Genomic DNA, 9,826 nt, shown 5'->3' with positions numbered 1-9,826 from the left:
TCTGCGGACCCTCGCCCACCTCAGCGGAGGCCGCAATCCCTCGGGCGCCTTTCCGAGAGGGGTGGAGCACCGGTTGCCGGAGCTCTGCCTCCTTCTGAGGCAACTGCCCATTCCCCTTCCCCTTGAATGGGTCTTTCTGCGTTGGTCAGGTGTGCGCAGGGCTGTGCGCCTGTAAACGTTCCGACTGCGCGTAACACCTTCTTTCAGTGACCGCGCTGCTGGTTTCCGAGGGCTCCTCCGCGGCGCGCGTGTAACTGGGTGCGCGCGCGAGTCTGCACGTGCCGGTCAGCATGGGTGCACGCGTGTCTGCACGTGCGCGCCTGCCAAAGTGCGTACACTCGGGCTGGCGCGCAAGGGCCAGTGTACGCGCACACATGTCTGCGTGTGCTTTGTCATCCGCGCCCCTGCTCTGCGTGTGCAGAGAGGTGTGAGCCCGACCACCCCGCGCTGCAGCGGCGTGGGGCTTCCTTGGGCCTTGCACCTGCAGCGGGCGCTTTACAGTCCAGCAGGTGGCGCCCGAGGCCACCTTCACGCCTCCTAGCCAACAGCAATTCCCAGCCTGGGTATACCCTCTCCCCCGGGTTATCCCGGGGGGGGGGGGGAGCGCAGGGGAGGATAGGAGATGGAGAAACTGAGGACCGAGGTGGTCAATCTTGTACCTGGGCAGAGGATGCCAGGCCCCAAAGAGCGGAGTGGAGTAGTCGGGGACCTGGAAGCCCGTCGGCCGCCCCACCCACCTCCCAACCCTGCCTTGCCGGTGTGGCGGCGGCTACAGACAGATTGGCTTTATTCGTGGACACGCGGAGCGGGGAGGCGCCCGGGCCCGCCCACCCAGGACACGCTCACACGAGGGGTGGGGGACTCTCCATGCCACAATCACGACACACGACGCCTGCGTTCGGACTGGGCCGGCTGAGGGCGGGGGCATGGCACAGCCTGGCTCCTGGTTTTGGCTAAAAAAAAAAGGTTCTTGGGGTCTTTGTGGGTGTGGGGTTGGAGGCTCTGGGGCTGCCCGGGGGTCCCTCAGAGAGCCTCCGTCGGGAGTGTGTTGGGGGGAGCCGTCGCTTTCTGATCTTGGTTTAAAAATACATAGAACATGCAGACATTGGACGGGATGGGGTGGGGAGGGGGCAACATAGGTGGGGCGAGGCTACCAGCCACGGCCGCAGCCCCAGCCCTGTCCACGCCCCAGGGTTGGACGCGGGCGGGTAGGACAGACAGATGGACAGACACCAACACAGGCTCCAAGGGGGCGCCTCGGAGCAAAGGAAGATCTCGTGTTTGGGGGAAAGGGGTAGAAGGACAGCCCTGGTTCTTGGGGACGGGGCAGGGGATAGGGAAGGGATTGTGCTGCTGGTGGGGGGCCCTCCTGGGCCCTTATGCCTCTGGCTCATACTCTTGATACTCCTCCTGCATCAGAGGGATGGGGGTGGAGTGGGGAAGAGCAAAAGAGGAAGGGGTTGGAGACCAAGTGGCCAGGTTCTGGCCCCGAGACTCCTCTCCCTCAAGGAGGAACAGCACATGCCCCTCTCCCTGGGCAGGGGAGGAACCTGGAAGTTGGGGACAGCTGGGACTTTCCTGGGCAGGGGTGCCTGGGGCCCAGTGCTAGGCCCCATCTGTCTTCCCTCTCTGCTGCCATCACGGAGGGCCCGGGTTCTAGAAAAGGGGGGTGTGAAGTTCCCTGGCCCAACCCTATCCTATCAGGGACCTCCCACCCCAGCTGGGGATGGTGGCAATCTTCTGGGATGCCCAAAGCCCCACCCAGCCCTGCCACCCCTCACCTGGGGCGGTTCCTCATAACTCTCCCCTTCTGGCTCCATCAGGGGCTCAATCAGTGGCTCCTCAGCAGCTTCCTGGGCCACTTCCTCTGGCTGCAGGCAGAGAAGGGACAAGGCCATGAGGGCAGCTGGGGGATACTCCCCAAATTCCTACCCTGGGAAGCTTTTGGCTGATTGGGCGGAGGCTAGGCTTTGTTGGCAATATAACCAGAATTTTTAATTAAATTTTTTATCTGGAGTGCCTTGGAAGTGGAATGAAGGTGTGAGGGGTGAAATCCCCCTAGATCACCATGAAGCTGGGAGTGGCGAGGGGAAGTGGGGCTCTCCATACCCCTCTCCCCAGTGCCAGGTAGCCTCCTGCCCTTCCGTCATTTGGACTGGATAGGATGGGGAGATAGACAGTACACTCGATCACCGATTCATCCCTACCTGCCTTGTGTCAGGCTCTGCTGGGCATCAGGACCCCAGAGATAGCCCTGGGGGCACCTCTGGGCTGGAGGGAGATGGAAGCTCTGAGACAGGGCTGGGCGGGAGCGCTGAGCCATTCCCCTGCCACCTTCCACCCATCCCTCCCCCAGGGTCCTGTGTGGCCTGGTTTCTTCAGCTGTTGCTATTTTAAGATAAGCTGGAAGCAACAGCTCATGGTGTTGCTTGGATGTGTGAGCTGAGACTCTCCCCTCCCCCCTGCATCTGCTGCCCGGACGGGAGCAGGCCAGCAGGCACACAAGTAGGGGGGCTGCCAGACACATGGCCAGCCACCTGCGGGTGAGCACGTGTATGTGCACAAACACAGGCACACACCATCAGCTGGGGTCCACGCACGGCTGCACAAAGCCACATGTGGGCTGGCACACTCTGGGACCCCAGGGGGGAACGTGTAGGTAGGGGGGATACCACCTCCCCATTTCCCACGTATAACCACTGTCCCTCCCTACTGGGCAGAGATAAGAATCTTGGGAGCCTGGGGGGCTGGCCCTGAGAAGGCCTGCCTGACCACGTCTGCGGTCTAGCTGCCTTACCCCCATCCAGGCAGCCTCAGTTTCCTCACATGACCAGTGTGGGCGGGCCCCCGGGCACACTTGCTTCCAGCTCCTGACCTGGCTCACTTCCCCCAGTGCACCGATGGATACCCCACGGCCTAGGAGGTGGGGAAACGTCAGTTTGCCCAAAGTCACCCAGTACTAAAACTTCCAGCTTGAGTGCGTTGTTTGGCAACAACCTACACATCCGGAGCGGTGGCACGAGGTGTGCAGCACGGCTCATCACAGGGTGGGTGGCCCGCAGCGAGTGGGGAGAATGGCGGCACCCCCCACGCATGGCCGAAGGCCGCGCTGTTGAGCGCAAGCAGCCAGGTGCAGAAGAGCGCGCACTTCGTGATAACATGTATATGGAGTTAAAAAATACCCAACTCATCTGTGGTGACAGAAGTCAAGAAGCAATGACCCTTGGTGGGGGAGGCAGGGCCAGGACCAAGGTGAGGTGAATAAGGCACCCAGGGTGCAAATGTTAAGAAGGCCCCCACTCTCGGGACCATGCAAATGAGACCCCAGAGTGAGTGTCCCCCTCAAATTTTGTGCCCCAGGCACCTCCCTCTTCTTACCCTGGTCTGGGCCTGGGGGTGAGGGACTGGAAGGAGGTCTAAGGCAGGCTTCTGAGGGGCTGACGTTCTGTGTCTTGGTGTGAGTGCTGGTTACATGGGGGGTTGGCTCTGAGACTTTCATGGGGCTGTGTGCTTTCTGTATGTATGTTGTTCTTCAGTAAAAAGTTTACTTAAAAAACATCCCATCCTGGCCACTCATGAGCTCAGGTCAGTCACTTCTCTGAACTCAGCTGCCTCAGATGGGAAATAGCGATGGAGCCGTCTGCTCTGCAGGAGGGGAGGGTCCCACGGTAATGCATGTGAGCAGGGAGGTGGGGACACTCAGAAATGTGCACCCTAGGCTTGCGCGGGGTTCCCCATGCCCAGTAGCCCCAAAGGCTGCTGCTTAAATAGTAAAGTCCATGATACTGAGCTCCCTTGAGAGCCGAGGCTTGGGGTGTCAGAAGCGCTGGTAGGAAGGAGGAGGCCTGAGAGGAACCGTTCTGTGCAAAGGCCCCTGGAGGCTGACAGCTCAGGCTCAGATCTGGCTTTCTCTGCACCCCGGCTCCCAGCAACTCCATTGACATAAACCTGAGCTTATCTTCCCAAGCACCTTCTTAGAGAGGCAGGCAAGTCACTTCACCTCTCTGGGTCTCAGTTCCTTCATCTATAAAATGGACACATGTAGCGCCTTCTTCCCAGAGAGTGTGAAGATTCAGCGAGTTACCCCATGTACCCAGTCTAGAACATTGCCTGCCCGTACACGAGCTCAGTGAATGGGAGCAATCCCTGGAACAATGATAATAACTGGGAAGTCACATAGCTGGTAAAATCCATACACAGGACTTGAGCCAGAACTTCTGATTCAAGCCCCAGGCTTGTGACAGGGGAAAGGATCAACTGTGTAAAGAGCCTGCAGTGAAGGGTGGTCCTTGGACCCGTAGCAGCAGCGTCACCAGGGTACCTATTTGAAATGCAAACTCTCAGGTCCCACCTCAGACCTACTGAATCAGAAATTCTAGAGAGGCAGCCGATGGTCTGTATTTTAACCGGGCCTTCTGATGATTCTGACGCATACGTAAGTGTTGAGAACCTGAGAACCTCTGATATACATTATATCTAATCTATGCAAGAGCCCTCTTGTGCTCATCTTCTGTCTTACAGGCAGAGGCAGGCTCAGAGATGTGCCGGACCCTGCCCAGGGTCACACAGTCAGGACGTAGTGGAGGTAGAATTCAGATCCAGCTCTGCGGCACTTCCAGGTTCACAGCTCTTACGATGCAGTGTGTCCTCATGAAGGTGCCTGCCCTCACACACCTGGCGGTAGCCAGAACTGCTCTGCTGGGGGCGGACATGCCTGCACAAATATGCCATGCATGGCCCCGTGGCCCGCACTCGCTCATGCCTGCCTCAGGGCCTTTGCCCATGCTGTTCCTACCGCCTGAAATACAATTCTCAAAAGGCTTGCCTCATCCCTTGGGTGTCAGCCCAAATGTCACCTCATCAGAGAAGTCTTCCCAACTAAAGTAGTCCCCTGACCCCTTGACTCTCTGTCCTATCACCTGTCTTTTCTTCATAGCACGTATCCCTGTCTGAAAGCATCTTATTCATTGGTTGTCTATCTTCTCCCACCACAGCGTCAGCTCCCTGAACACAGGAACTTACTCACCGCAGCAACTCCTAGAATAATTCCTCTCTGGCACGGATACTTGTTGAATGACAAGAAAGAACGAACAACCCGTGACATGCAGACGTGGCCCAAAGTGGTCCAGGTCACACTCGCAAGCAGGATACGTGTATACAGGCAGACCTGGGTCACTGTCAGAGGGAGCACCACATCCCGACACGCCAGGGGAACTCATTCTGAGCTGAGTCTAACAGAGCCCTGTGGAACCTGAGGCAAGGGGTGCCTCAGGCTGGCTGGGGGAGGGGGAGCCTGGTGGCACGTGTACGGGTATGCCTGGCACGTGTGCGTGTGTATGGCGAGAGGATAACTCACCTTCAGATCAGTGGGGAATTCCTCCTTCTTCATCAGGCCCGTGGCTGCCGCAATGTTCCCGGCCCCAGAGAACACGGCTCCTCCCAGATGGGACGCCTGCTCCTTGGTTTTTTCAGCCACTGGAGCAGGGAGAGAATTGGGGAAGGGGGTTGGGGACCAAGGTGAAGCGGACAGAGATGCTTTTCTCTCCCGTGCAGTGTCCCGGCTGGCCCCCCTCACGGAGCACACTCTCAGATATCCTTGGGGGTGTCCTCTTCCCCCGCCACCCCCCACCCTGCAGATCCCAGCCAGATCCCAGGCCCGAGGTGAGGGAAGGGGGCTGTGCCAGGGCTGGGCTGGTACCTGAGGCCACTCCTTGTACCACCCCCTCTCGAGTCTTGCTTCCTGCAGGGACAAAAAGGAGCACACATCAGGACTCTGAGCTGAGGGAGCAGAGGCTCTGGCGAGCGTGGTGGTTACGGAGCGGGCAGAGGGACCCAGTAGGCAGTGGGCATCATGGCCCCATCACTGCCTCCTCAGGCCCCCAAATTCAACAGGTGCCCCTCTCATGACTGCACTGAGCCCTCCAAACCTACTTCCCAAGGACTTTGAGTTCTCCCCCACTGTCTGCCTCTCCTCTACCTGAAATGATAGCCACACCCTCTGGGGGATGTTGCCTGGGAGCCAGCACTGTGCAGAGCACATTTCCTTTACTTCTCAGTCCCCGGTGAGCAGGTGGGGGTGGGAGTGGGGGGTGGAACCTCAGAGGGGGGGGTGTTCCTCTGGTGCCCTCGATGCCTGACCGCCCACATCCCACCTATGGACATTCACACCCGCCAGCCCCCAGTCCTCTTCTTCTCAAGACTCTTCTAACTGGGGTGTGAGTTCGTCCTTCCAGCCAAAGTGAGGAGTATCTCAGGTATATGGTGGGTCTGAGGGTGGGTCTGAGGGTGCCTGACACCCATGGCACAGGCAGGGTCTTCTCAGGAAGGTAGCTGCTGGGAAAGGCAAGATGGCCTGATTGGAGGTGGGGGGCAGGAGCCTTCAGGGTAGTGGGGAGTCTCCTATTCTGAGGATGTGGCAATGCAGACAAGAGCTGGTAGACCCGAAATGGGTAAATGGATGTCTGGGCGGGCTGAGACTGGTGGAAGGAGAGAACAGCATGGGAAAGCAGGAATCTCCCGGCTATGGCCAGCCTGACCATAGCCAGAGACAGCTGGTGGGGGGTGCTGCATGGCACCCTGTCATTCCTCCCACAAACATTTGTTGGCACCTGCTCTGTGCCAGGTCCCAGGGCCAATGGCTCAACGTCAGATGGGGGTAAGAGAAGAGCAGATTTGGCGCCCTGGACCTTGAGTAGTGGGGAGAGGGCTTCCAGCCTCCAAGGGGTACATGGTAGGGGAGGGGCACTGCCTGGGCCTTGACAAATGGGGAGCAGGTGGATATGCAGAAAGGAGACTGGGAAGGGTATCTCAGGCACAGGAAACCAGGCAGACAGGGCACAGAGAGGTGATCTTTCTGGGCCTGCGCAGAGCACATCAATGCTGTCTGTGCACCTGGAGAGACGGAAACACGGACTGAGGCAGGACTGTGAAAGCACTGAGTTACAGGCTACAGGAAGCTGAGGCTTTAACGCGTAGGAACTGGGGCCCATTGGGGGTTCCCGGGCAGCGGGAGGAGCAGGAGATGCCAAACTAAGGGGAAGGGGATACTTCGAGTCTGTTAGCAGGGAGACTGCATCAGGGTGCCAGGGATACATAGGAGTGCGAGGGCTGGGTTGGGGGAGGGAGCAGGGAGTCCAGAGCTGGGGCCTGGCAGCTGTGGGCTCAAGGCTCCACGTTATCTCCATCACCTGTGCCCTAGTTCCGGCCACCCTCATCTGCCGGCTATACTACCTCCCCACAGGCCTCGCTGCATTTGGTCTCTCCCCAGAGGCCCTAGGAACCTTTCTATACTGAAGTCAGATCACGTCAGTCCCTAGTTCACAATCTCTCATGGCAGGTTGTAACGATCCTTTGCCTTGGCCAGCAAGGGCCCCCTCATGCGCTGCCTCTTGCCCATTTTTCTCATCTCATCCCCCACCACTGCTTCCTGCCCTCTGCTCTCCAGCCCTGTCTCCTTCAGCCCTTTTCTGCTTCCTCCAACTCCCCTCTTCCACCCAGCTCTTTTTTCTTTGGGGTTCAGCTCAAATGCTACTTTCTTTGATTACCTGACTGCAGTAGCCCCCATCCCAGCCACTTGATGTCAGATTCCACTATGGGAATGCTCTGGGTCACTATCGGGAGAGGCGGCACCTACTAGCACCTACTAGCACCTACTAGCATGGAGTAAGAAGTCAATCAATATTTTTCAAATTGCACAATCCCAAATCTGCCACAATCCTGGGCAGATTAACTAGCCCTCTTCCGCCCCCACAAAGGATAATTCTGCCTACTACACACCGGTAAGCCCTGAATCACCACAGAAATTCAGTAATTGTTAGTTTGGGGCCCTGCATCCCCTTATGCAAATGACCCTGCAGGCTCCCTCTCCTCTCACACTTAGGGTGAGAGATTTTAATCACTTCGCCTTTCTCCTCACACAGCTAGAAGCTGCAAGGAGGAGGGGCCGAGGCAATGATGGAACCACAGGCATCGGGAGGCAGGAAGACCCTAAGAGCAGTTCTGTGGTGGCCGTAGCAGGAGAGGAGGGCTAAGGTAAGGGGCAACCCGGTAACAGAAGAGGCAAAGCGTGCCAGGCGGGAGCTCTGGAGTCTGTAAAGATTGGCTCCGACTGCGGTTTCAGGTTTCAGCAGCTGTGTGACCTTGAGTGTGGTAGTTAAACCTCTGGGAACCTGGCTTTTCTTGGGCTGTGGAATGGGCCAGGGCCATGAAGTGAGGTAATGAATGTTAGGGCATTTCACACGGAACTTGGGAGAGTGGAAGAGCTCAACACCCGGTAACTAGTAACCATGTGAAGAATAAGAAAAAGGCTATCTGTTTTGACCCATGCATTGGTCCCTGGCCTTTCAGCTGAACCCCCACCCTCCCCAACTCTTTCTCCCCTCTCCCGTTCTCCCCCCCCAAAAGGTTTCATCACTGACCCAGGCTTTCTTCCTGTGTCCCCGGTGACCCCTGCTGACCCTGCCCCATCTGCTGACTCATATTCTCCCGCCCAGACCCCTCTGGCCCCACTCCCTCGGAGGACACCCGAACCCTGCATAGCCCCGGAAGCCTTGCCCCTTGCCCACCGACGTAGAGGACGCCCTCCTTGGTCTTCTCCGCAGCCTCGGTGACCCCCTGCTTGGTTTTCTCCGCGGCGGCCACGACGCCCTCCTTGGCCATGGACAGGCCCTTCATGAACACGTCCATCCTGGCGGCCTGGGGAGGGCGAACACACGGGCACGGGTGCGCTGGCCCCGCACCCTCACCCCAGCCCTTTCCCTGGGATGCCGGTTACCCCCTCCTCTCCCACCTGAGACCCCGGCCCCCTGCCGGGCCAGAGCCCCCTCCCGTCTTACCCCCTCCCCAGCGTGAGGCCACAGGGCCGCGACGAGTCCCGGCGTCCTTGAAACCTGGGGACGCGGGAGGAGCCACTGCCTCGGTTATCCCGGGCCCTGCAACCTGCAGCCCCGCGGAACTGGGGTGCTGGGATCAGCGCGAAGCCCTGGGGCCTGCCTGTACACACGACAGAGTCACAAGACCATACACACAAACATTCTCCACCGACACGCTCACGTGCACACACAGGACACGCAGACGTTCAAACGCGCACGGACACCCTGACACACACGAACACACGGGCGCGGGCGCACGTCCACACCGCCACCCCGCCAGTTGCAGACACAGAGCAGCAGTCACACAAACAGCCCAGGGCGCACACGGACACGCACCTGCCGGAACCCTCTCTCCATTCTCCAGCGGGTTCCGCGTCTCTGCTCCCAGCCCCTATCCCATCCCGCCCAGTCCCCTGTCCCTCCCCAGCCCCTTCCCCTACCCCGGCGTCCGGAGAGCGGCCGCCTCACCTGGAAGCTGGGCCCGGGCTGGGGATGGAGCGGCGGCTGCGGCTGCGGCTGCGGCGGGCGGACGCAGGGGCTCGGCTAGGCCGGGCTGGGGTGGGCTCGGGGCGGATGGGGAATCGGGGCCTCGCCAGGCGCCCAGGTCGGTCGGCAGCAGGCGGGGCGCGGGCGCTGAGCCGGGACGCAGCGGTGCCCGGGCCTTCGGTGCGTCGCCAGCCACGGATCGCGCCTTGCGCTCTGCTCGCACGCTCAGCCTCCGGCTCCTGCTCCCGCTAGAGCGCTGCGGCAGCTCTGAGCTCAGCGCCCCCTCTGGCGGCCGCGCCGCCCCCTCAGCCTGACTGACAGGGGGCGGGGAGGGTGACATCTCCGCGGAGCCCGCTAGCCTCCCGGGGCAGGCCCCCGACGCGTCACTGAGAACCCCTGGGCTCAGACTCGCGCCCAGCCCCCAAGAGCCTAATCGGGTGGGGGAGACAATGCGGAGCGCCAAGAGTAGG

At 59.8% G+C, this 9,826-nt stretch overlaps 1 protein-coding gene across 2 annotated transcripts; it reads right to left on the bottom strand.

Annotated features, from left to right (window-relative positions):
* Window positions 1-772: 772 nt before the first annotated feature.
* Window positions 773-9,619, bottom strand: SNCB (synuclein beta). 2 transcript variants are annotated; one of them, XM_040630195.1, is made up of 7 exons: window positions 9,339-9,619; window positions 8,835-8,991; window positions 8,565-8,694; window positions 5,699-5,740; window positions 5,357-5,475; window positions 1,782-1,871; window positions 773-1,410 (listed from the first exon to the last, which is right to left on the bottom strand). In XM_040630195.1, exons 3-7 carry the CDS (start codon window positions 8,683-8,685, stop codon window positions 1,378-1,380), a joined length of 405 nt encoding a protein of 134 aa, XP_040486129.1. In that variant the 5' UTR covers window positions 8,686-8,694; window positions 8,835-8,991; window positions 9,339-9,619; the 3' UTR covers window positions 773-1,377. The 2 variants fall into 2 exon arrangements, with proteins under 2 accessions (XP_040486129.1, XP_040486128.1); XM_040630194.1 differs by lacking the exon at window positions 8,835-8,991.
* Window positions 9,620-9,826: the final 207 nt, after the last annotated feature.

The sequence above is a fragment of the Ursus maritimus genome, unplaced genomic scaffold (assembly GCF_017311325.1).
Source record: "Ursus maritimus isolate PB19 unplaced genomic scaffold, ASM1731132v1 scaffold_15, whole genome shotgun sequence".
NCBI classification, from domain to species: domain Eukaryota; kingdom Metazoa; phylum Chordata; class Mammalia; order Carnivora; family Ursidae; genus Ursus; species Ursus maritimus.
Note: the sequence above shows the minus strand (reverse complement) of the source record. Positions and strands in the feature narration are given on the sequence as shown.

Coding starts and splice junctions, on each gene's coding strand:
- SNCB (XM_040630195.1), bottom strand. CDS start 8,685: ATGGACGTGTTCATGAAGGGCCTGTCCATGGCCAAGGAGGGCGTCGTG. Junction 5,741..8,564: donor GGAGGGCGTCCTCTACGTCG/GTGGGCAAGGGG, acceptor TTGTCCCTGCAG/GAAGCAAGACTCGAGAGGGG. Junction 1,411..1,781: donor GTTATGAGGAACCGCCCCAG/GTGAGGGGTGGC, acceptor CCTCTGATGCAG/GAGGAGTATCAAGAGTATGA.